The sequence below is a fragment of the Thermomyces lanuginosus genome, assembly GCF_041956635.1.
Source record: "Thermomyces lanuginosus strain ATCC 200065 unplaced genomic scaffold VTN49scaffold_3, whole genome shotgun sequence".
Taxonomy (NCBI): domain Eukaryota; kingdom Fungi; phylum Ascomycota; class Eurotiomycetes; order Eurotiales; family Trichocomaceae; genus Thermomyces; species Thermomyces lanuginosus.
Window position 1 is genome coordinate 1 of NW_027192337.1, and position 24,705 is coordinate 24,705.

The 24,705-nt window shown below is 55.1% G+C and overlaps 7 protein-coding genes across 7 annotated transcripts; 4 read left to right on the forward strand and 3 right to left on the reverse strand.

Annotated features, from left to right (window-relative positions):
• Nucleotides 1–1,444: 1,444 nt before the first annotated feature.
• On the forward strand, nt 1,445–2,941 carry VTN49DRAFT_3911 (uncharacterized protein; the record flags this gene model as incomplete). The annotated part of the gene is made up of 2 exons (XM_069411799.1): nt 1,445–2,456; nt 2,520–2,941. 2 exons carry the CDS (start codon nt 1,445–1,447, stop codon nt 2,939–2,941), a joined length of 1,434 nt encoding a protein of 477 aa, XP_069272535.1.
• A 263-nt stretch (nt 2,942–3,204) lies between these two features.
• Nucleotides 3,205–7,816, reverse strand: VTN49DRAFT_3912 (uncharacterized protein; the record flags this gene model as incomplete). Its single annotated transcript, XM_069411800.1, has 4 exons — nt 3,205–4,002; nt 4,068–5,147; nt 5,200–7,718; nt 7,777–7,816. The coding sequence occupies 4 exons, from the start codon at nt 7,814–7,816 to the stop codon at nt 3,205–3,207; spliced, it is 4,437 nt and encodes a 1,478-aa protein (XP_069272536.1).
• Nucleotides 7,817–8,032: 216 nt separating this feature from the next.
• VTN49DRAFT_3913 (uncharacterized protein) lies at nt 8,033–9,559 on the reverse strand (the record flags this gene model as incomplete). The annotated part of the gene is made up of 2 exons (XM_069411801.1): nt 8,033–9,146; nt 9,201–9,559. 2 exons carry the CDS (start codon nt 9,557–9,559, stop codon nt 8,033–8,035), a joined length of 1,473 nt encoding a protein of 490 aa, XP_069272537.1.
• A 3,427-nt stretch (nt 9,560–12,986) lies between these two features.
• VTN49DRAFT_3914 (uncharacterized protein) lies at nt 12,987–13,906 on the forward strand (the record flags this gene model as incomplete). The annotated part of the gene is made up of 2 exons (XM_069411802.1): nt 12,987–13,019; nt 13,649–13,906. 2 exons carry the CDS (start codon nt 12,987–12,989, stop codon nt 13,904–13,906), a joined length of 291 nt encoding a protein of 96 aa, XP_069272538.1.
• A 78-nt stretch (nt 13,907–13,984) lies between these two features.
• Nucleotides 13,985–15,644, forward strand: VTN49DRAFT_3915 (uncharacterized protein; the record flags this gene model as incomplete). Its single annotated transcript, XM_069411803.1, has 2 exons — nt 13,985–14,132; nt 14,191–15,644. The coding sequence occupies 2 exons, from the start codon at nt 13,985–13,987 to the stop codon at nt 15,642–15,644; spliced, it is 1,602 nt and encodes a 533-aa protein (XP_069272539.1).
• A 1,065-nt stretch (nt 15,645–16,709) lies between these two features.
• On the forward strand, nt 16,710–18,128 carry VTN49DRAFT_3916 (uncharacterized protein; the record flags this gene model as incomplete). The annotated part of the gene is made up of 1 exon (XM_069411804.1): nt 16,710–18,128. The coding sequence occupies one exon, from the start codon at nt 16,710–16,712 to the stop codon at nt 18,126–18,128; it is 1,419 nt and encodes a 472-aa protein (XP_069272540.1).
• A 975-nt stretch (nt 18,129–19,103) lies between these two features.
• Nucleotides 19,104–23,872, reverse strand: VTN49DRAFT_3917 (uncharacterized protein; the record flags this gene model as incomplete). The annotated part of the gene is made up of 3 exons (XM_069411805.1): nt 19,104–23,193; nt 23,254–23,351; nt 23,411–23,872. The coding sequence occupies 3 exons, from the start codon at nt 23,870–23,872 to the stop codon at nt 19,104–19,106; spliced, it is 4,650 nt and encodes a 1,549-aa protein (XP_069272541.1).
• Nucleotides 23,873–24,705: the final 833 nt, after the last annotated feature.

Here is a 24,705-nt window from a genome sequence, read left to right on the forward strand (position 1 = left end):
TGATGCTGGGAGAGCCAGATAAAACCATCCGCGACGCCAAGAATTGCTCACGTGAACACACAGCCCTAACCTTCGATTTGAGGGCTCCGACAACGGAGTTCCCCGCCAAGAACTGGGGCTTCGGGAAGGTCTCCGTATGGCGGGGGCGCGGGGGGGCTTAGTGGAGGCTTGGCACTACTGCTTTGAGTAAGTGGCGCCTCAACAGATTGAGTTCATCTTCCCCAACAGTTTTATCGTGGCGACGGGACAGCCACCGCAGGTTCTACTGTATGATTGCAGGAGCCAGTTTTTTAAATTTTTCGCGTATGAAAATCCAAGCAAATCACGTTTGGCGTCCCTGACCGGTTTCTGAATTTTTGATTCTGTTCCGGAATCATATGATTCTTGACGCCTGAGCCTCGGTTGAAGGGCGCAGTCATGGTAGGAGGAGAGGGTTGGTTTGCTGTTGGTAATTTTAGGTATGTTGTTATTCCTGTTAATTTCGAAGGATTTGACGATCCAATTCGGTTTTTCTCTAGTCAGATCCTTGGTCAATTGCTCTAAATTCTGCTTCTTGTGCATTGATTTGTGAGCATCCACTCGATCAGCTGCCATGATTGAGAGAACTGCGCACGACCGTGAGCACAGAAACCTACATGTCGAGGAGTTCCGCCGTACGTTCTTCGTATCCTTACTGTATGTGATAGGTTAAGCTCTGATGGTCCATGCACAATGACGTGATTTGATTGGATCCTCACAGCGCCCCTTGGCCCGCTATATGGTTCCTGGTAAGATTGCGTGTATTGATGCTGTATTTGAACAATATGGATTGTTCACCATCACCGGCATTGCCACTTGTCTGTTCGTCTTTGGACGGGCGGCCTGAATCTTTGCAGACATGTTGGTCGAGTAATGCCGGCTCTCTGCAGCCCTACGGGAGAGGAATCAGGAAACAGATATTCACATGCAGCCATGCCGACGGACGGACCCGTTGTCACATGTCAGTGAGGCTGACGGCATGCACCATGGGTAGAGTTGCGGATGATTGCGATAATTCCCCGGCTTTGCTCTGGCAAAATCAGAGCTTGGCTCCAGCTTGCATGTGGTATGCGCCGCCGTCAGGAGGGGTTTCTCCAGCCGACGAGCGTGAAAGAGGTGAAGCAATGGATCGCCTTGTGGATACAGGACCAGAGCGTTTGACTGCCTTGGAATTTTCCTGCAGCGAGTCGCCTCCAACAAGACGGCTCCATTGGTTCGTGTGGCTAGAAAAAATCAAAGTTGGATTGAAAATTACGATACATCTAATCAGACCAATTGAGTAACGTTATCCAGTACTCGTCTTATTCAAGGGGAATTTTTTTTTTTTTCTTTCGTTTTTATATTTGAGATAGGAGTCCCTCTTTTGTGCTGGATTCTTTTTGTTGTTTTTTCAGGAGAAGCTGTGTCGTGGTCTAATCTTCGTCTAATGTCGTCGACTGCCGTCCCAAGGCGCGTTGCGCTGCAGCGCAATGCCACTGCCGATTCGTCCGCCCCCAGTTCAGTGTCGGTGTCTCCCAGGGATAGCCCACGGCAATCACCGTCGAGCACGTCCTTGTCGTCTCTTGCGTCGGAGGCGGAGCAGCAGCAAAAGAAAACCCCCCCGAAGCTAGTGGATACATTTGGCAACGAGTTTGAGATCCCCAATTTCACGATCAAGGAGATTCGGGATGCCATTCCGCCCCATTGCTACGAGCGGTCCGCAGCCAAGGGGCTGTACTACGTTGCACGGGACGTGACACTGCTGGGCAGCACGTTCTATCTGTTCTACAACTATGTGACCCCGGAGACGGTGCCGAGCCTGGCGCTGCGGACGCTGCTCTGGACGGTGTACACGGTGCTGCAGGGCCTGTTTGGGACGGGTCTGTGGGTGCTGGCGCATGAGTGCGGGCACCAGGCGTTCTCGACATCCAAGACGCTCAACGATACCGTCGGTTTCATCTGCCATTCCTTGCTGCTGGTGCCGTACTTCTCGTGGAAGATCACCCATGGCAAGCACCACAAGGCCACTGGTAACCTCAGCCGTGACATGGTCTGGGTGCCCAAGACCCGTGAGCAGTATGCCAGCCGCCTGGGCAAGGCCGTGCACGAGATTGGAGAGCTCATGGAGGAAACTCCGCTGCAGTCGGCGCTGAACCTCATCCTGCAGCAGCTTTTCGGCTGGCCCATGTACCTCTTCACCAACGTCACGGGCCATGACAACCACGAGCGCCACCCCGAGGGCCGCGGCAAGGGCAAGCGCAACGGCTGGTTTGGTGGTGTCAACCACTTCAACCCGTCGAGCCCACTGTTTGAGAGCAAGGACGCCAAGCTCATTGTCCTCAGCGACCTGGGCTTGATTGGTGCCCTGACCCTGCTGTACTTTATCGGTCAGCGATTTGGCTGGCTCAATCTGCTGGTCTGGTACGGAGTTCCGTACCTGTGGGTGAACCATTGGCTGGGTAAGTCGAAAACTTCATCATCTCCCACCTCCGCGAACGGAAAAACTGACCTCATACACACAGTGGCCATTACATACCTCCAGCATACCGACCCCAGCCTCCCCCACTACACCAATGAAGCTTGGACCTTCACCCGCGGCGCCGCCGCCACCATTGACCGTGAATTCGGCTTCGTCGGCCGCAACCTCCTGCACGGCATCATCGAGACACACGTCCTGCACCACTACGTCAGCACCATCCCCTTCTACCACGCCGACGAGGCCACCGAGGCCATCAAGAAGGTCATGGGCAAGCACTACAAGTCCGCCGCCCACACCGGCCCGTGGGGATTCATCAAGGCCCTCTGGACCTCGCAGCGTATCTGCCAATGGGTTGAGCCCGTCGAGGGTGCCGAAGGTGAGGCCAAGGGCGTGCTTTTCTACCGCAACACGAACGGGCTGGGCCTGGCTCCCGCCAAGTTAGATCCCCCGGCTAAATCGTCATAAATAATATTTTCCAGGGTGGGATATATGTCTTGGTTCCGTGTGTCATTTTTTTTTTTTATTTTGGTGAAATTTTCTTCGTTATTCCGGGGCTGTTGTTTTCATAGACAGTATTGCGTCTTTGTAATCGTGGTGTATACGTGTGGTGTACCATATTCGTCAGCATAGATAGACGAGATTAGAACTCGCTCAATCGCGATGGATATAGATGATGTACAAAAATAGTAAAGTAAATACTGAGAGAAAACGTTTCTATTATCAACAAGCTACGGTTTATAAGGTATATATATCCATCTTTCACTAGCAACAACCTGTGCAACTGCCGCAGGAGCATTACCACCACCATGTCCACCACCACCACCACCAGTACCAGGCCGACTAGTCGGTCTACTCGTTGCCGTCCCCGCTGACGTGGTTGTCATCGTCGTCGGATGGTGGTGGGTTGTTCCTTCTGCCGGAACCGTCAAGGTAACCATGCGTAGATCTGGCATGACCAGGACCGTCTCCGCACGACTCCGATAATCCACCTCCGAAGTGACAACCTTCCTCTGCGCGGCAGCACCAGCAGCAGCCGCCGCCGTGGCCGATGCGGAGAAGGAGGAGGAGGTGGTGGTGGTTGTTGACTCGAAAACTTTAACCTCCAGCGAGGGAAGAAGCAAGTAGCCTGGTTTCTGCGGGAGGAGGATGATTGGGAATGATTGGGCTTTGTCTTCCTCATCCTGGGGTTGGATGGTGTAGGTACCACGACGGCGGCCGCCGATGAGCCATTGATCGGCGTGGGCGTGGAGTTCGTAGGAGACTTCACGGATGGTAGATTCGGAAGAGGAGGAGGAGGAGGAGGAGGAAGTGTCGAGGCGGCCCCAGCGTCGTGTGTGTTGCAGGGTGAGCGTTGCCGGGATGGTCTGTCCGACGGCGGCGACGTGGTGGTCGTGCTGTTTCCGGTCGAGCTGTAGATGGAGTTCGGCCGTGAGGACGAATTCAACTTCGGGGATGTCCACTGGCAGGACGATTTCTCGGGTGAGTTTGCTGGGGCTGGGTGATGGGAGGTGGAGCATTGGGTTGGACTGTTATCATGTCAGTCGTGAGCAGAGAGAGAAAAGAGAGAAAAAAAAAGAGAAGTAAGACGTACATGCCACTTTTCTAGCCAGGCCGCGACCTCTGGTGCTCGCCGTCCAACACCCTGGAGTACCTCATCCCATTTCGCCGCCGAGTACGGGACCATCTTGATTTCCCTAACCAGTCCGATAGCCTCCATGTCCGACGTGGACAGCTTCCCGCGGAAGATCTCGACAATGTGCGGCGTAAGTAGCCGCGTCAGATCCCGGAACGGACTCTGCCCTATGGCTTCTCGGAACGCTCGCGACACCTCCTCCAGACACTCCTCATCCAAACAGGCGTATTTCACCGCCAGTCTCAGAGGCGCAGGCCGCGCCCCGTCCGAAGACGGTGGAGGAGTTTTGCGCCGGATCTTGTACAGGATCGACGCCGGTTGCTTCGGGAAGACCACAAACTCGACTGGCCCCCGGAGGTTGGTTTCAGCCTCGTAGGCGTCCGAGTTGAACATCTCGCACCCAAGCACTGTCAGAGGCACTGACATCGCCGGGCCTACAGTGAAGCGCGAGAACAACGCCTGCTTCTTGAATACGTCCTGCACGTTGACGCTGACTGGCAGCGTTGCGTCGATCGTGTTGGTCGCCGAGTAGCTGAATTTGCCCTTGTCCGTCGTGTAGACCACCTCCAACCGCGCGGACAACGAAGCATGGTTCTCTTCTACTGTGTACGGAACACGGAATCGAACCGACTTTTGCGGTCCCAGCTCCGCAAACTCGATGCTGCCAGACTCCGGCTGCACCGTTATCGAAATATCCCCCTCGATCAGCGTCGTATCAGCAGTCCGTAATCGGAGACCCGCTGTTGCTGGACGCACGCGGAGGATACCCTTGGAGATGTCGTTCCGGCCCGTATCGATGATGACTTCCAGAGCCCGCGACTCTTCCAGGTTGATGTAGCGAGGTGACGACAATCGTGCCTCCAGTCCATCCGGCGCGGGATAGCAGTATATGAATGGCCTCGTCTCGGTATCGCCATCCTCTGTATCCCGGAACCCAGGCGGAAAGGCAGACGAGGTACTCGTCCCACCATGTGTAAACGCAAGATTGCCAGCGCGCAGCTCAATCCGGTCGACGAGATACTTGCCCTGCAAAGAGATCTTTTCTCACTGTTAACCTCCTATTTCCCACAACAGAAAGTAGCAAACCTACCGATGACCCAATCGTCAATCTTGTAGTCGACGACTTGACAGTCACGCTTTCTGTCCGCTCTAGCCACACTTCATTCGAGACAAGACCACCCGCACTGACAAGCCGCACCTTGACCGAGTCCACCACAATCTCCGACTCCAGCAAGAACCGTAGACTCAGCCGAAGTTGGAATCCATCGCGATCCTCAAAGTGAACAATGTCCGGATCAACCTGAACATCGCCGAAGAAGCTAGAAATCGGCACGGTGAACTCCCTCTGCAAGCTGGACGATGCTCGGAGCAGATCTTCCAGGTACGGATGTACCTTGCTCGACCCGGCACGGAAGGCCGACGATCCAAGCAGGGACTTTTGCCTCTCGGAGAGCTTCGACTGGATATGCAACGCATACTGCGAAAGCAGACGCACAACGGTCCGGACGTATTCTTCGTTCCTCCCCAGCTCTTTCACACACCGCGCCTGCAGTTCCAGGACCACTCCTTCAAGGACGGTCCAATTACTGTTGCCATAGAATGACGCGAGATGCTGGAGGTGCGACGCTGCCGTCTTGTAGTCGCCTTGCCGGTACTTGAGCACCGCCATCTCCGTCATTGCCGCCTCTGCCGACCGCGTCCGACCTGCGGCAAGGTAGTGTCGGAAGATTTGGTCCGTCAATTGCTCCCGCAGCGTATCAAAGTGCGATTGCGACGCCAGCGTCTTTTGCAAAACGGGCAGGTCAATGCCCGCAAGGGTCGCGATCGAAGGTAGGCTTCGCTGAGTCGCGGTAGTCTTTGACGAGTCCTCGTCGTCAAGAGACACTTCTTCCAGCGCATCTCCTGTTTCTTCCGTCTCGTCAAAGAGAACCATCAAGTCATTCCATTGTGGTACCCAGCTGCGATATCGGCCCATTTCCTCGAGTACTCCCTTGGCCAGCTGAAAGAGCTCGCCGCGTCCTGAAGCCAGATCCTCAGTTCCAGCCTTAGGAGGCGGATTCGTTACCGTAGGCGTGCCACTGCCACGCACATCCGGGCGGCCGGACCCCAACAGCGAGCTCGACCGCTTGGGGGCAATAAACTTCTTCGACTCGGCAGCTGCCCCAACCGTGGCCCGCCGCGATCGGTGAGCTGACGAGTCGGGTATCGTCAAAGACGAAGTCGCCGTCTGAGTCAGAATCTGACTTGCCGCTGCATAGATCCATGATGAAACAAAGTTGTCAATCACCGCCTTCTTGCTAGCGTCGTCGGCCTCAACCGACGACGTGGACAGACCAGACTCGAGGTCATAGCGCAGCGTCCGTGCAGCCATGCTGATGAACTCAATGGCCCGATTGCAGATCTCGGCGAGGCGAGTCAAATCGTCCGCCTTGTCATGATGAATCTTTTCCTTTTGTTGCAGCCACGGAGCTCTTGCCGCTCGCAGGAGCAGCTGTAGCTGTCGAGAGAAGACGTAAACGCGAAAGTCAAACACGGATATGTTGCTAGCCAAAATCATATCTCTATACGGTTTGGCACTCGTATCGAGCGGGAAATACTTTTCGTCCAACGGGCCCATGATATCCTCAGGGAGATCCTGACTTTCGCTGCCCTTCTCGCCGCTCTTGAGAGCTTCCAGGGCAGATTCGACCTGCTTCAATCTATCCTTGCCGTAGGTCAAGAAGCCGCCTCCATGCTGGTCACTTGTGCCAGCCAGGAACCCAGCTACAGCAGCCTCCAGGCCAGCCATCAATTCATCGTAGCCTACCAATGCATCCTCCAGCAAGCCCATATTTTCGAAGCCCCGGGCAAGACCCTCCTTGAGGATGAAGAACGTGCAAAAGTTCCATCCGGGCAGGTTGCGCTGGGAGTCCTTTTCGCGGATATCGTCCTCATACTGGCTCACACGGAGATCAAACGACGTCAGAATCCCATTCTTCATCTTCTCCACAAGATCGTTGAGCTGGTCGTTGAACACAGCCGGATCCTGCGGCTTCCCCTCCGCATTGGGCAGCCGGAGCTGAGCGACACGGTCGACAGCATTCTTGGACGAGCCATTGAAGTCGGCCTTGATCTTCTCCAGGATCGAAGTCGTGCCTCGGCCGGGCCATTTGGACGCAGCGGCTTTATCCTCGGGATCTCCGTCCTGAAGAACATGCAGAATCAACCAGTCAAACGCATCATGGTTATCGTGGCCGCCGCCTCCACCGGACTGCGAAGCGGAGGAGGACGAATGCGACTTGATCCATTCACGCAGGGCGCGGCGAGACACAGACTTGTAGGTATCATTGTCGTCGCAGCGGAGGAGGTAGATCTTCAAGTACGGCGTCTGGCGCAAGCCCGGGATCTGGTGCCGACGCTGCGGCACCGCAGCTTCAGACGTTGTGCCATCCTTGGAGGCGGGTCGCTTGTCGTCGCCGGCGGTCTGCGCGGGGAAGAGCTCGATGTTGAGCGACTCGATCGATCGCGCGGGGCGTGTCGGGGACTTCCAGTGTAGATTTTTCAGGGGCAGTCTGGACGCGAGAACGGCCTGGACGGATTCAAAGAGTCCGGAAGGATCGGTGCACTCGACTGCGTACAAAGAGCTCCGTGAGCGGAAGAAACGGTGAACAATCCGACAAGACGTTACCCTTGACCTTGCTCGACCCGGACTCCGTGGACGGGTCCATTTCTGGTAGCGCTGTAAACTTTACAATCCGGCGCAGGCGAGCATCCCTGTGGTGGATGTAATTGGCATAAAAATCGATCCTCTGACAAGTTGCACTACGTCGATTGTTATACACAAGCAAAGGTGCTCCATCGATGATGCAGGCGTATGTCTTGGCACTAGATAGCTTGCACAAGGGTTTATTTGGCTATGTACATTTGTACAGAAAGTTTCTATCTCAAGATTCTCGGGACACTGGGACACTCCGTATGCCGCCCTTCCAGATCTCGAACTCGATCTCGTCGGTCGGTCGGGGTCTGTGCTTCGGCGGCTCCGACGGCCGCTCTGACTGAGCGTCCCGCTGTTCAGTTGCAGCTCCCTCCGAATGGATACTCTCCTCTCGCGAGCCTTGATCAGAAGTTCGCGAGATACCCTCCGTCCACGGAGCAAACACCAGTTTCATTTTCCGCCTCCTCGTTACGGTCCCGGCCTCGTCCAAGGCAGGGCTGTCGTTCGCCGTCTTCAGCGCAATGCGACAAGCGATCTGCGTTGACCACACAAAGCCGAGCGCCGGCGTTTTCGCAGATTGTTGCTGTGAAATGGGCGCCTCGGGTGGTGAATCGCCCCATCCGGTAAAGAAACGCTCCTGGTGCGCTAGGCTCAGTGTTTCGTTGCGCACGGGTTGGCCAATGATATACGATCCATCGAACGATATGTCATCTTCGACAAAGGATGAAGAGGGTGCAGGTGAGGGAGAAGACGAGAGAACCTGGCTGCTTTCCAAGAGTTTCCCATCCACCCGACTGGCAGGAGGATCCCTCGGTGAGGGCGAGGGCACTCCTTCTTGCGTACTTGGCGGCAGCCGTGACGTAGGTCCCGAGTTCTCCAACGGGTCAATGCGATCAGAAACCTGATTGGCAACAACAACGGCGAGGTCGTGCTTTACCGCCAGATTGCGTAGCATCTGGCCCAAACGCGCCAATTCCCTCGAGCGCGCCGAAATTCCCATCATCGTGTTGGACGAGTGTTCGGCGCGGTAATTGGCAGTGATCGAATCGATCACCAGCAGACCAACGTTGTACCGAGAGACGGCGACAGGTAGTTGATAGTTCAGGATGTGATCCTGGGTCTCCAGGTCGACGGCGGTGATGGAGAGGACATTCTCGAGGGATGGCGCCGTGTCGGGGGTAAGCGTCGAGAGAGAAGGGTGCGAGTGCAGCAATTGGGTGAGACGTGTCGTGGCGAGCGGCGCCTCCGTTGAGATGTAGATAGTTTTCTGGCCCAGGCCAGTCGGAGGTGGGAGCTGCGCGGCCAGGAGGAGCGTGAGGAGCAATTGCGTCTTGCCGCTGGCACTGCGCCCATCGTATGTCAGTCAGGTATCTCAACAGATGGTATCGTGCGCAAACCTCTCGCCAGTCACCTCCGTCACATAGCCCGTGGGTATCCCGCCACCCAGAAGCTCATCAATGACAGGGTCAAGCGTGCTAATTGTCCTCCATCTGGTCAAGTCGAGCCGATTCGTCGGACCGGGAACGAGACGCTGCTCGTCCCCTTCCGGCGTGAAGCCCAGGTCTCGGTGTAAGGCGGCGATAAGATCTGCGCACAGTCGGCGGACATCGGCGGGTGGGATGTGGGCGCGTTTGGCAATCTCCAAAGGGTCAAGAGTGACCAGGTCAACGGTGGTGATATGATTCCGTTCCAAGGAGGGTATAATATGCGTAAATGGTCTAACGGAGAAATCGGGGAGGACTGATTGAAGATCCATGCGGCGAGATGAGGAGGTTTGGATGGAAGGCGGGAGGTTCTGTCGCGAGCCATGCCGGCGTTGAAGGTGTTCGTCTGACGACGTGATCTATTCGTACATGGTATTAGACGTGAGCCGTACATCTATGCCGCGCTGAGATGTCCTAAACGACCATAGACATGAGCTTCCGATCGTGATCGTGCTCATCTCATGGAATTGATGGTTGTTTGATATTGGGTTATCGAAGATAACCAGAAGTTTTGATAACCAGTTATTTTCATGGCTACGGTGCGTATAACCATTGGATATCTCCAGCTGGTTTTCCTACACAAACCTCAAGAAACACCGCCTATGCCACTGAATCAGATGTATTCCAGCTGCTATCGCTTCTCATATGCAACGTTACTGTTCTCCAAACCCATAATCTACATTCACTATGACTCAATTCTTGATCTTAGTACTCCGTACGGAGTGTATATCGAGTAATTTGCTGGATTAGATATCGTCCGCGATGATTCGGACCAGACTCCGGCCAAAAAAAAAAAAAAACAAAAGGCATAGTTATTGGAAACCTTCGGTTTCATTTTACTGAGACAAGGCCCATTGGCAGCTCGCCAATGGCATGGACTGACGAGCTAGCGCATGCTGTCGCAGTTGCAGGTTCCAGCATGCGCGATGCAGCATTCCACCAGCCCACGTGGTGCGTTCAGAAGCGTATCCTTGTCGCTTGCTCCTGGTTCTGGACTTTTGCTTCGGCGGCCAAGATGTGACGGGTCAACTTCTCGAATGTGGCCCAAAGTCAAGAACTTTGCACGAGTTGACTGGCAATTCTGGGCCTGGTCGTGGTCCGAATTACCGAGTTCCGACCGTTGAAATGCGGAGGCTTCCTCCGTAGTCCATGCACGATCTTGGCTGATGTACTTTGATCGTTAGTGTTGAAACTAATGCTGGTATAGCCTGGACCAAGGGGCTCTATGAGTACATATCGAACTAGCGAGCGTACAAAGCAAGGAGTGTTACCGATAGTCAAGCTGGAAAAGGTAGCAGTTCGTCATTGTATGTCGCATATGCAATAATCAGCTCGCATTTCTCGGAATCATTGCTGTCTGGCCGTTGCAGCATGGGAGTACGGAGTGATTTGGTCTCAAGCTTTGAATGGAACAAGGCAGAGATCTGCGCCAAAGGTTCTCAGCACGTTCAAAGCCAGTCGCCAAAGTCAGAACTCTGCATTATCTCTTGAAGCTGAATGGCAAGCTTCTGATCGAGAATAAAGAAAGGACGCCAAAATGCGAGCCTAGACTTTCCGGATCAGAAATGGTCCTGGAGAGCAGATTCCTGATGAAGTATATACTCGTAAAGGCAAACCATCTCAGCCTCGGGGCGAGTAGAAAGCTCTGTCATTATCATATAGGTTATGTCCTTACGAGTTAACTAGCTCATAAGAGCACATTTATGCGGCTGCCATTAGATCTGTCATCTTATCTGCGGCAAAAGAGAGCCAGAGTCTGTTTTTGAACATGTCACCTCGTCAAGAGCTCCGCCGGCGAAGCTGATTGTTACCGTTGTTTCTGGGTGGTATCTATGGGGTATTTGCATGAATTTATTGGCCAGGAAGTCGATGGCTGGTATTGTATATTTCAGGATTCTGCATAAACCCTTACATTTGCAAAGCAGCATGGCGAGTAAATACCAATAAAAGAAAAGCACAGAGCCGGTAGATTAGGGTACTAGTCCATAAATGATAGTTGCCAAGAAAATTATTTGAAATTTTCCATCGAATTATTCAACCAACACGTCGAGCTGCCGATGTTCCGAACCCCTTTCAACCGTCCAACGGCCTGACCCCTGGAGCTTGCCGTCATTCCCGTCAACTGCTAGGAGCATGCGTCTAAATGATAGGTTGCGGTGACAGCTTCCAGGAAGTGTGCCTTGCAGAATCAACGAAGCAGTTTCGGGAGTTGCAAATATTGCGCATCTCCTTAGACTATTTACGTTCCTGAAAAATTCGAGTACTCCGTACAGATGTCCTGATTATCCAAGCCTTCCGCAAATCGAACATTGTTGCCGTGTATGGTTCTTCGGACATGAGTCACGAGAAGCTAACTAAAGCTACTGGCTTGACAAGTTGTGCATTTATGCAGGAAACTGGGCGATGCATCCCCCGGTTGGACGGCATATGCAGGCCATGAGTTTGGGATTCGAAAAGTGAAGAAGTCCAGAATTGCTCTGGCTCGATGCTTCATCATTTGAATTCCGTATCTCGCGTAGGAACTGGAGATGTTCAGTAAAGATCATCAGCCGAAAGTTTGGAATGTGTCAACTCCCGTCGCCAGGAGTGGCCACTGTCAGATCGCCCTGGCATGGACACCCTGTGGCCTGAGTGCCTGATCGGAGCAGATGGGCACAACCCTAATTTCCTGATAGGGAACAAGCAGGGTAAGAGACGTGGACTTGTACCAAACGGGCAGTTGTTCTTCGTAATATCCGCGGAGGCGAAACTCGCTCTTTTAACACCGGACATCTCCGAAGTTTTGGTTAAATTCGGAAGGCGGATGTTCCGTAAAGCCGTATCCGTCCCCCCTCCCCGTCCCCATTTCCAAAATCCAAATTCCACACCCCCACTCGTCGGTAACAAGACACTGTGAATCGAGGTGTTTCATCATGCGATAATGCGCAGCTTTCTTCTATGCCTTTCCTCAGCTGTTGAGCTTATTCAGATTCATATGTGTGTGGGTGCAAGGGACATAATAATCGGCTGGTCATCTTGGATGTACGGAGTACATAGTCGTTCATTTGAAGCGTTCAGGGTTGTGCACAATCAGCCGTGCTGCTAACCTGATCAGGCATCGGAACCTCGTCTCATTCTCAAAGCCGAGCCGGATTGGCGTTGGATTCCTTGGCTGCACGGAAAAAGTTAAGAGAGCTGCGGACCGCGGTTAGCGAGAGACAATTTGCCGGGTCAACATTGCGCCGAGAAATTCACACCTAGGTTAGGTTAGGGGCAAACTTTTTGTCGGTTCTAGCGTGTGAGAGCTGAATCAGTTGGCCGGCGGGTGTCGCCCCAAATCGACTCAGTGCAAAGCGCGATCCAGAAAGCGGTTGGAGGAATCGACAAGCTCGCCACTCGAAACGAATCCTGGACAGTGCTTGCGATCGCGATTTGCTCAGAAATTTCCGGTCAGGGCGTCAGGCTATCCCGCAGGCGCCCACTGCTGCGGTCGTGAGCGGTGGCCAGAGACTCCAGCGAGCCAGCGACCAGTGACGGGGCACGGCGGATCCCCATTTTTCAGTCCGAGCGAAACTAACTCCATTAATCAACATCCTTGTCCAATCCCCTGCTCGCAGGCTCGACCGATTCCGGATTAGGATCGCGCTAACTCTGACTATTCGCACGGGAGCGGGCTCCCCGACGAGCGATCACGGTTCCAAGAGGAGCGGCGCCATGACCATGGACGCACCGGTGCAACCATGTAAACATCCGGTGGGTGTCTGTGCGTGGCGCCGTTCCTGTTGAATCCCTCAGCTCCAGTCCCCCGGCGGTGGACTTCGAGTTGATCACTGAGCTGGAAATGACGGAATGAATGCATTGAAGCTTTCGAACAGAGAGGAGTTAGACTTCAGAGCCGGTGTGTCAGCCAGCTCGGTGCTCAACTGCGTGCGAGTAGAGTTGTGTGTAGAGTTTGTTGGCCTAGACTCCTGCAGGACCTGCACCAGCCTGAAAATGGGAGGTCCACCGACATGGGTTGGGCTGGGAGGTGTGTCCGTAGCCAGGGCCCCGGGATGGCCAGGAATGCAGCAGATGGGCCAGTTTCTGCGCCAGCGCTGCAGGAGTGGATGATCCGGTCTCTTGCTCTGGCTGCAGAACTTAGAGCCATCCATGCTCGGCCAGAAGCCAAGTCCTCAGGCTAGTGTGGCTCTCGTCCAATCGCGTCCGGTGCTTTGTGTGCTGTTCCATCGCGCCAAACATTAGGCTTGGCTGTTAGTGCGTCTTTAGTGCTCGCTTCTGGGGGCTGCTCCAGGCTCTAGCCGCTGCGCTTTCTGGCTAGACTGGCTCGCTCACTCTCTCCTGCGTCCTGATCTCTCTCACCTCCTGAATTGATTTCTCTGAAGTCTGGAAGCCGATCTCTCATCCAAAGAAAAAACTCGACGTCCCGTCGTTCAACATCGCCAGTCGAACGGACCGGCTGGGGAGGACGCTCGAGGAGAGAGGCTTTGTTTGTGGTCGACTGTCCGTTGGACCTGGACGGAGTGAGGGAGTCGGAGAATCGACAAGGAAGGCGAAGGAGCAGGAGATGGTTGGAGGTTGAACACCATCGTCAGCGTCGTCTATCGTCGATTCGAATCGAAGCACGAGCCGCACGAGAATAAAGACAGCCCATTATCCTTCGATTGTTCGTTTTTGTTTTTCTGGTCGATAGTCCGTGAGATTCTCAGCGCCTTGTCATCATGGCGACCCGGCCGCCGCCAGTGACGCCTCACAATGAGACCGAGTACTCGGTCAGCCGCATGACTTGCTCTGGCAAGAAGATTACCTACAATCTCAAGGTCATTCAGCAGCCCGAGCAGGCTCGTGCCTGTGGTGCCGGTGCCAAATGTATGCGCTTCTTTCTTCCCGGGTTACGATCGCAGTTCCATTGCTAATGTGTCTACAGCCTCGGCCGACCGTCGCCCCGTTGATCCGCCGCCAGTTGTGGAGTTGCGCATTTACGAATCCGACCCGAAAAATGATATGCAGAAGGTCGATATCACCTTCACGTACAATGCCACGTTCTTTTTGTATGCGACCCTCGAACCAGCCCGCCCCATCGCACAGGGTCGCGTCGCCAATGGCCAGACACCTCCAACGCCCGTGTTGACCGGCGTGCCCGTGGCCGGCATCGCCTATCTGGATCGACCGGCCCAGGCTGGATATTTCATCTTCCCCGATCTGTCGGTGCGTCATGAGGGCATTTACCGACTGAGCTTCAACCTGTTCGAGGAGGTTAAGGATCCTCGCGATGCCGACGAGAATGCGCCGCCAATGCCAGCAGTGTCGCTGCCATCGTCCACGTCGCAACCGTCTGCGCCGACTACTTTCCTTCATTTCCGACTCGAGGTCAAGTCGGTGCCGTTTACAGTGTACAGTGCGAAGAAGTTCCCCGGCCTGAAGACCAGCACGTCTCTGAGCCGGGTGGTGGCAGAGCAAGGATGCCGTGTGCGCATTCGCCGAGACGTGCGCATGAGACGGCGGGGAGAGAAGACATCCAAGAACTACGACGAAGAGCAGATGTATTCGCGGTCGCGATATACCACGCCGGACCCCTACGCCAACCCACCGATCGAGCGGCCTCGCTCGACGAGCTGCTCATCCGTGGCCGATGGGTCGACATACCCGTACAACCCCGATGGTTCGCGCCGTCCGTCGATCGGATATCAGCAGCCGCCGCCGCCGCCGCCGCCGCCGCAGGTCGCTGCGCAGTACGCACATGCCGCGCAACACCCAGTGCCGGTGGCTCCAGCACCGCCAAACTACCAGCAGCAGCCTCAGCATCTCTCGTTTGGATCCACGCAGAGCCAGTACGCTGCGCCACCGCTCCCGTCGGTGAAGCAGCAGCCCGCCCCGAACCACTCACGGGCGCCATCGGACACGAACCGCGCGGACAAGGATCGGCCGCAGCTGATGCACCCGATGCCGCAGGCCAAGCCGGTGAATCCGCCGTCGATTACGATGGACCACCATCAGCGGACGACCGATTCGAACAGCAGCCATCACCACAAGACCGAGGCACCCAAGCCACCCGCTGGCCCGAGTCGGTTGCCGTCGCTCAAGGACCTGCTCAACGCCGGACCGCCGTCTCTGTCCAACCCTCCGCCGCCAGCCACCCCGAGAAAGGGGCTGCTGTACGAGACCGCGTCGAAGCTCACCAAGCGGTCGCACGCGGAGACGTTTGGCCACGAGGAGCAGCGCCCGCTGCAAAACGGCCAGCGACCGGACGCGGAGCCGGTGCCTCGCGAGATGCGTGGTCCGTTGGATGCGGATGTCAACACCGAGCTCGACACGGAGGAATCGATGTCCTATCGGCGGGCCGATGGCAGCGTGACCATGAAGATGCGGCAGGTTGTGTGAAGGAAGAAGCTCTGGGTTCCTCTCTCTCCCGTGAACTGAGTTTCTTTTTTCATCTCTTTTTTCCTAGGTGCTGTTTTTCTTTCTTCTTCGTCTTGTGTGAATTCAAATATCCCCGTCAGTCCCTCGGCTTTTATTTCCTATGTGTGGTTTGATTCGATTTGATTTGGATTGACCATGTACGGAATTCCCAACTACCGTCTTGTCCTGGTTGTATCTTTTTCTTGTACATGTTTGCAACTGAGCTTGGATTGGTCGGTACTTTTGGGATTATCGTTGATCTTCTTTTTTTTTTTTTTTTTTTTTTTTTTTCTTTTCTGCGGTAGAGAAGGGGTACATAGTTAACAGAGAGAAGTCTGCAAGTGGTTTGAGGGGGTTGCTTTGATTTTTCTTCACAATCTCCATGGTGAGATTTCATTTTTGCTGCTTTTTATCTGCAGTTGGAATCATGGGAAATATTTACTTGTCATGTTGGTAAACACACGGTGCAGTTGAATCTTGGATTCCTCATTCATTCCAGAGCCTCTCTTCCCCGCTAGTTACAGGACTGGACTTGCTGGCTTGACAGCTGGCATGCCGTAAGTATTTTGGGCGGTATAAATGGCTGCCTCATTCCGCACAATTCATCAGAGGAAAATTCATCAGATCCGTACCTGAATCTTCGTTCCCCAATCGACCGACAGGCTGTCAAAATGGCGAAATTAACCAAGGTATCTCCCCCTCCCTTCTGTGTGTGTGTGCGCGAAAGTCACTCTAAATGCACACCCCCTGCCTAATCAGTCACGCCATCAATTTAACTTTGGCAATCACATGCGTCCAACAAACTAACAAACTCTCCTCTAGACAACCATCAAAACATCAACAATCAACCGTCAAACAAATAGAAAACACCCGTATTCCAACTTCCAAAACTCGTCCTTGCCTCAAATCCACCTCGATTTCAACTTTGCCCCGTTACATGCGGACCCAGTTCTTCGGCGGGATCTGCTACTCCTCAGCGATTCTGAGACAACCTCCATCGACAGTTGTAGCTGCATCAAAGGGACATTATCATCCACAGCAACCGCCATGACCATGGCAGATGAAACGAGCATTTCTACGGAAATGGAAAAGTACAAGTCGACTGAAACGTCTCTTTCGGCGGAGGGCCTCTCCTGGGAGGAGAGCTCGGGCCGATTCGACGATGCCGAAGAGGATAGTGCAGAGGCATCGTTGACCAAGCCCAACAACTCATCGAGCAACAACAATAATGATGATGACTCATCTCTGATGAGATCGCCGTCGCCGAAGCCGGTATACGATGAACATGGCATGCTGGTGCAGCCACCTCCAGCTCTACGTTACCGGCGATCCCGGTTCATCGAGGGCAGCATGCACGACCGGGTCAGTGAGCGACCGCCCAGTATTTTTCTCTATCACCCTGGTTGTCGCCCTGATGATGACGATAATGATGGCCGGGGCAAACGGCTCGAGAAACGTTCATCCGGCATCTTCCGCTTTGGCAAAGCCCTGGCGTCCGCCTTCCAGCCCAAGACGACGGTCAAAACAGAAGAAGAGAAACGCAAGGAAGAACTCAAACAACGCCAGATTCGCGCCGAAAAGGCATATGCGGAGCTGAAGAAGAAAATGCAGGGGGAGCAAGCGACCAAGGCGGAGGAGAAGCCTCAGCGTCCCACTCGTCTATCCAAATTCAAGTCCCTTTCAGAGCTAGGCAAGAAGGCGATCCCATCGATGCCGACGTCGCGACCGCGACGGAGCGAGGATCGGCCACGCGAGGTCCATGATCTTCCATCGTCCTCCGGCCAGAACCCGCCCAAGCAAGAGACTAAACTGCTCAAGCAAGTTAGCAACCTTGAGGAGAAGCTGATGCGAGCTCGCCGGGAGCTGCAGGATCTCAAAGAGCATTACACCGCTGGTCGGGGTCGAGCAACCGGCAGCAGCAACAAGAAGCTCCCCAAGGATGACGCATCACGCAAACGCAAGATTGGCGCCAGCACGGGCACCGGCGCCGCGGCCGAGCATGGCGATCATCCATATTACCGTACGTCGGCAAAGACCAACAGCGCCACAGACGTAGACTCCAGCGGAGTTTTCCACCGTTCCAAAGCCCGGAAAAAGACCAGAGACGACAGTCCCAGCGCTCGACTTCCTCGGACTCGTCCTCGCCAAACTCCGGTCCATGATAATAGTGACGCGTGCCCACCACCGCCTCCAATCGCAACAACCGCCCCCGACCGGAGGCGAAGAACCCCCAAATTACGCGAGAATAGCCTCACGCTCAAATCCCATCAGCGTCTTCTGCGGACGAAGCGCTCATCTTCGAACCTACGGGTCCTGCACGATGCGGCTATCAATCAAGGTGCGAACATAAACAACTCCGCGGCAGAGCAAAACAAACATTTCCGCAGCATGAACCGGGAGAATGAGGAAAATATCCCACCCGTGCCTCCTGTCCCGGCCGAATATCTTCGCAGGGAGGTTCTGTGAATCACCTCTTTCAAGTTTCTTATGACGACTTTCTGCATGAAACGAGACGATGTGATGTGGTTCTCATGACTCACGACTGATGAATGATCGAATCGTCTGTTTTGGTCCTTTTTTTTTTTTTCTTTTTTTTTTCTGAGTTGATTGTTGGGCGTGTTGGTATGGTTCTGAGCGATATGATGCGAGTGACGCGGTTTGTCATGTCTCATGAGTGAACGGTTGATTTGTCTGGTTTGGAGTTTTGCTTGATTGACTGGGAATTTTTATGGCGGTTCTTTTCTGATCCGGTTGATGGCGTTTTGTTTTGTTTTGTTCTGCTCGAGTCGTCTACTCTATTCGATTAGAAACGTTCTGTATGATTTACGACTCATGTCTGTTTTTATACAGTGGCAGTGACCAGCTCAACCGAGAATCCAAGGTAGTTATTTTAATATTTACCAACATACCATTTAAATCTAATATCCACAACATGGTACAACAAAATCAATTGATCACTTTGATTCAACATCCCAATAATAACGGCGGCGAAAGTAGGCCGACCGAATCTTCCTCTCTCTCATTCTTTCTTTTTCTTTTTTTTTATTTTTTTGGGGGGAAGTCTCATTTTTTGTTGTTCTTTTCGAGGGGGTGTGTGTGTGTGCGTTGTCATGAGACAAGCAAGGGAAAATCTTCCAAGGGGATGGATGATTGCGAGATGATGGGATGGGATGTGATGGGATGATTTGTAAAAAATAATAAAGGAGTCTATCAGTCGTCGACCGTTCAACGATCCGACACCATCGTAAAGAAAATCGTAAGGTTAAAAAAAAGGAAAAAAGGGGGGTAATCGAAAAACAAAACGCCAATCATGCACGTCGTCACGTCACGGGTACATCGGGTACAACAATCATGGACAAGAGAACAAGAGCCAGCCTGGGCATTTGTTTTGCGTGTCTGAGCCAACTTATCAACGTCGGCCACGTTGATAAAAAGAGGTGGTTATGGGGAGAGCTCGGCACACAAATCCTCCGTCGTGTCCATGCCGAAACCGGCCATGTCGAGCGAGTGTAAGGACCCGGGGCCTTTGCCCAACGAGAGTTCCGACGACGCATAGTCGTGTTTTAGTCGCTCGTGCGGCCCGAAGAATGGCCGGTTCTCCTCGTTCGGCGTGGTACCGTCGCCCGCGGTCCAGGGCCCGTTCTGCCAGAAGCGGGTGTTGGCCTGCTGATCGCCAAAGAGGTCGTGGTGATCGTGCAGGTGTCGCGGCATGAGGGACGAGTCGTGGTCGTGACCACCAAAGTCCGCCGACGACGGGTACCCAACGTGGGCGCGGCTGAAGCTCGACCCGGGAGAGTCGGCGTGCAGAGGGAGATCCATGCGGTCGATCGTCGGCATCGCCTCTGCCGTCGTTGTGATATCGGGCCGTGCTTCCTGCTGGGCCAGCGCGGATGACAGACGGAAGTTAGACGAGGAGCTTTGTCGGCTGTGGCTCGCTTCTCGCTCCGCGAATCGCTGCTGTACAAAGCTCCCACAGGCCCGCACCACCTTCTCCTGATCCTCCGGAGACAGCGACGCGAAGAAGTCGTTTGCGAGCGACGGCTTGGGCATTGGTGGCCCATCACGCGGCGTGAGGTTGAACTCCTTCTTGGCCCACTCGGCAATGCCGAAGCGTGCCTTGTACGGCGAGCGATACACCGGTGGCGCTCGTGCCCGCTGAAGCTCAAAGTAGGTGAAACGGCCGACGATGCGGCCGATTTGTATTGAGCGGTCGAAGGGGTCCAACTTGGCCGGATTGTCACGCTTCGACTCCGTCGCCACGTCTGGTCGGGTTTGGAGCAGGGACACGCGCAGCATCCGCAGCAGGTGGGTGACCTCGGCCGACCGCATGTTCAGGGGCTGGAGCGGCAGGAGGGTGCCGTCGGCGGCTTTTGGTTGCACCCGCTGCTGGGCCATGACCATCTCCAGCTTTTCCATCCCATTGGGTGGGGGATCCGACCCCCAGGGGCCCAGTAACGTCTCGACGACCAGCTCAGGGCTGACAATCTTATAGCCCGCAAACAGATTCGCATGGTCGGTGATCTGGGCCAGATTGCGGCGAGCGACGATCTCGCGTCCACTGACAAGAGTATTGTTGGGTATTTCCAGCACGCCCGACTTGAAGCGCTCGCCTATGGGCGAGCTCGAGGGGTTGAAACTGGTGGCGTCGATGCCAGGATGGACGGCAGCCGTGGTAGCCGCGGCGGTGGCAGCGGAGGAGGCGGCGGTAATGTCGTTGCGGCCATTCTGCGCAGTGTCGTTGTGAAGACTGGCATTGGTGTTGCTTCTTTGACGGCCGTGGACGGAGGCGGAGGAGGACGAGGACGGGCGGTCATTGTGATCGTTGGTATTTTTGATGAGGTTATTCTTGCTCTTTGCGGTGGTGGCGGGGGAGGGGTGGCCAGGAGGAAAGGAGGTCGCGGATGGTCGCACAAGGGCGGGCGGGCAGACAGCAAGGGGCGCGGCGGAGGGCTGCGGCGGAAGGACGGCGGGGTGTGCGTATGGCGGGCGGAGGGCATTGTGGACGCTGGTCAGCCGCGGGTAGGCAGGAGTCATGGCAGAAGAAGAAGGAGCGGGCGAGGATGGAATGCGTCGCTGCGCTGAAGGAGGAAGCAGCGAAGGGGTGGGAGGGGCTGAGCCTGCTGATTCAGGATGGTGGGGGGAGGTTGACTGGGAGGGGAAGGCGCGGCCCGCCCGGGCGCTTTCCAGGAAATTCGACCTCTCATTGTGGACCGGCACCTTAGGGTTGTGCGTGAATTGAGCCCTACATTCGGTCGATGTTTGCCCCAGATAATGCCATAATTGCTCGTTTTTCTCCAGAGACACCCGAACGGGAACGGCATCGCGGGGCAGGTCCGCACATTCAAACTCCGCCCACTGGAGCGCCCCCGGCCCCTCCCCGAATGCCGACCCCGGCTGGGGACGGCTGTCGGCCTCCGCTTCGGTCGTTTTGCGCGCCAGATGGGCAGGTAGTGGTCGGATTCCCGCCGGTAGCGGTGCGAAATTGCTCTTCGGCACGGTCAGCAGCCACCGATACGGCAGCTCAATGATCTCGCCCTGAGGCAGCGACTTGAGCAGCAGCGACCGCTCGCTCTTGCGATTCTCCAGCACCAGCGCGCCGCCAATGTCCCGGTCCGCCTGGAATTGCACCAATGCGCCCTTCTCCAGCTGGCTCGCCGCTTCGAGGACCGACCGGCTCGCCTCGCCCGCTTCGCCAAACGGCCACGGTGCGCGGCGATGACGATGGAATTTACACTTCAAATCGACGCTAGGCACAGAGTACTGTTGACCGTCGTCGGCTTGCACCGCAATTGAACCATATTCCACTTGTACGCCGGCCAGCAGCGCGCATGTGGCATGGTACGCACGGGTGCATTTGCCAAAGTTGCACTGGAAGCACGCCCCGCGCACTTCGCGGCAGTACAGGCATTTTAACCCCCGTCGCGCCTTGGGAATCTTGTCAATGTCACAGACTACCTCACGACCATTATCGTCCCGCAAGATGGACGTCTCCTCAATGTACTCGGCACAGCGGCGATGGGCCTGCGACTTGCCATCCTCCGTCGGCAGCAGGTCTTCGTACTCAAAATCATTAGGACACAGCACGCAGGGCATCGAGCGCGGCGCGCCATGCATGCGGATACGCTTCGCCTGGGGATCTTTGCCCTCCACTTTGCGTTTACGACCGCGTGTTGACTTCTCCGCCTTCTCTGGAACGCTACGAGGCGGCGTCAACAGATCAGACGCACCGTCCAGCTGGTCCTCGCTATCCAGCTCGTAGCCCTCGTAATAGTACTCGGGCGTGGGCTCGCCCCGCAGCTTGCGCTCAATCTCTCCGACGTCGATCCAGACACTGTCAGCCTCGCAGTTGCACTTCTTCGCAACCCGACCGTAGTCCAGCCAGCGCTCGGTTGCAAAGTTGACCGACTCGGCGCAGTTGTAGCCCAGGTTGAATCCAGAGTGGTACCCGTATGGATATGTGATCATGAACTCACGCTCATAGTGCACGATCTTGTTCACCGTGATGCCAAACTGCGATTTGAGGACGCTGGGCGACACCAAGTAGGTCTTGTGTCGCAGGAATTGATCGCAGTTTTTGGCATCGCTCGGCCAGATGCTCTTCATGGCGGCCTCGAATCGCGGAGCATCTTCCTGCGAGATACTGTACCACTGCTTGGGAGCGCCGAAGTGGATATAGTTGATACTGTACAGATCAACGTCTTCGAGATGCCACGCAAACGTGGCCTTCCACATTCCGAGGTACAGATATGCCGTGTTGACGCCTGGCACCTTCTGACCGAGAACATCCAGCAGGTTCGGGAGCTTCGCTACGTTCCACGATGTGGTCCGATCATCGAACAGCGATCCAGGCATATCAGCGCCATACATGGGGTTATTGAACATGAGCGACTTCCAGTAGGCTGCCTCCAGCTCCTCGCATCGTTCCGGGGTGAATTGGTCGACATCGTGGAGACGGTAGTCAAAGTCCTTGAACGCCTCCTCGTCCACCTGATCGGGCATGGCCCCAGTGTTGTGTTTCCGTCTTGATGACACCGACTTTTTCTGCCCTCCCTTGGTCTGCTGCGCAGCAGCAGGCTGCAGGGACTCGCCCTCGCTCAGATCTTCCGCCTTCGTCTCGACGGGGTTTGATTGAGGAGAAACTGGCGTCGGAGGCCCTTCCGGTCGAGTCTGCTCTGCATTTTCTTCCACACGCGGTTCGTCTTCCTCTTCCTTTTTGATCTTGGCGATATTGGAGCGCTTCGGCGGACGGCCGGGGCGGCGCTTCTGCGTGGGGGTACTCGATCGCGGCTGGGACGGTTTCGGAGCGGTGGAACGGGGTTTTTCCTGGTTGCGTCGTCGCTCGCCTCGTCGCGCGGGAGGCTGATGGCTGCTTTCCTCGCAAAGAGCCTTCCATTGCGGCAAATTGTACGATCTCTGCTTTTCAATATTTGCCTGGGTGTAGGTGCCGTGGGAGCCGTGGAACTCCTGCATGATGGGGTTCTTGACCCTGATAGTCTTGACCGCTTCGTCGAGGGGAGGTAGCGCATCGAGCCTGTAGCCAATTTAGCCATACATCTCAAGACACGTCATGCAATCAACTAAAATAACGTACCACTCTTGTGGCGGAATGACCTTGACAATTCCCGACTTCATCCCATACTTGTCAATCTTATTAATCATTTTCTGAAAATCGCGGAATTGGTCCATAGTCTAGACAGCGGTCAGCGGCTAAGCCAGCGGTGAGCCTAACGTTATTAGGCGCGACTCACAGGCTTAAAGACGGGGATCCGTCCGGAGTAATAAGCGGGCTCGATCTCTTCGTCATCTTCGGGCTCCTCGACCGAGGGCGCGGGCGGCACATTATTAGGATCGAGTTCTAGGTCCGAGACTTCTTCCGACTTGGGCGGGCGCGGCGGCTGCTCCTTATCGTCGACGATGCCCTCCTTATTGCTGTGCGCGCTACTCGGCGGCGTAATATTCACGGGCAGTGCGGCGCTCGACGGGCCGGCCGCGGCGGAAGAATGATCGGTCTTCATGGTGGTCGCGGTAGTCGTGGTCGTAGTGTCGGATGCGAGGCTGTTGGTTGCGGTGGTTGCCGGACTACTGCTCGCCGTCGCCGTTGCCGTTGCCGCCGTTCCCGTCGTCGTATTCGTCACGGGGCCGGGCGAAAGCGGCTGATGGGCTACAGATTGCGGCGCCTGGTCGTCTTGGGGGACGACGAGGTCAGCCATGATGGCGAGGGTCGTCCGATAAGAGGAAAGGAACAGAGTATTCCGGTTTGGATCACGACCCAGCCAAAAACAATGGGCTCATGAATGGAAACAATTGCCGTCTGCGATTCAACGTGAAACAGCTCCTTTCTAATCCGCGCAGATCCGGAGTTGGAGGGATGCGCGGATTGACTGAAGGGGCCGTCTTGCTTGCTTTGCTTCGCAGACAGATTGAGGAGAGAGGGTTTCGGCCTCAGGCGTCGATGATCCGTTCTTGGCGGGAGTCAAATCAGTTGTACTCGTACGGTAATTTGCCGAGAATCGGTCGATCGGCGCTCTGGGTTTATGGTCGCTCGAAGGAATCATTCATCGGCGCCACGTTTCTCGCCGAATAATCCTGCTGCAGAGATGATCCGGGTAGAACACGAAAACGCTTTCCCTCGACTATTGCTGAGCTGATGTTCGTCCAGGGGGAGGCAAAGTTCTGGATACCCGTCATGGTCTGATCGACCGATTGGGAGAGATTATGTAATTACACCGGGCCGGTTTAGGTAGCCGCGCTAAACCCGATTCGGGTGGGGAGGAATGCGCGCCGATGTCATTCGGCTCATTCCGCTGGGCGCCTCGAGCTTAGTGAGCTTGATGGAGTGGGCTGAAAAAGTGGCTCGGGGCCATTGCACTGGATCGACCAGTGGCCAATTCTAGGATCAAATTTAAAAGAATCCTATCATTATTTTTGATTTTTCAGTGCAATTCGGCCAAGGATTCAACCGCGTATCTCTCATCACAGCGTGCAAATGGGCATCACTAACACGTGACTTTGCGCACGATCTGCAGAGCGATACGCAATGAGC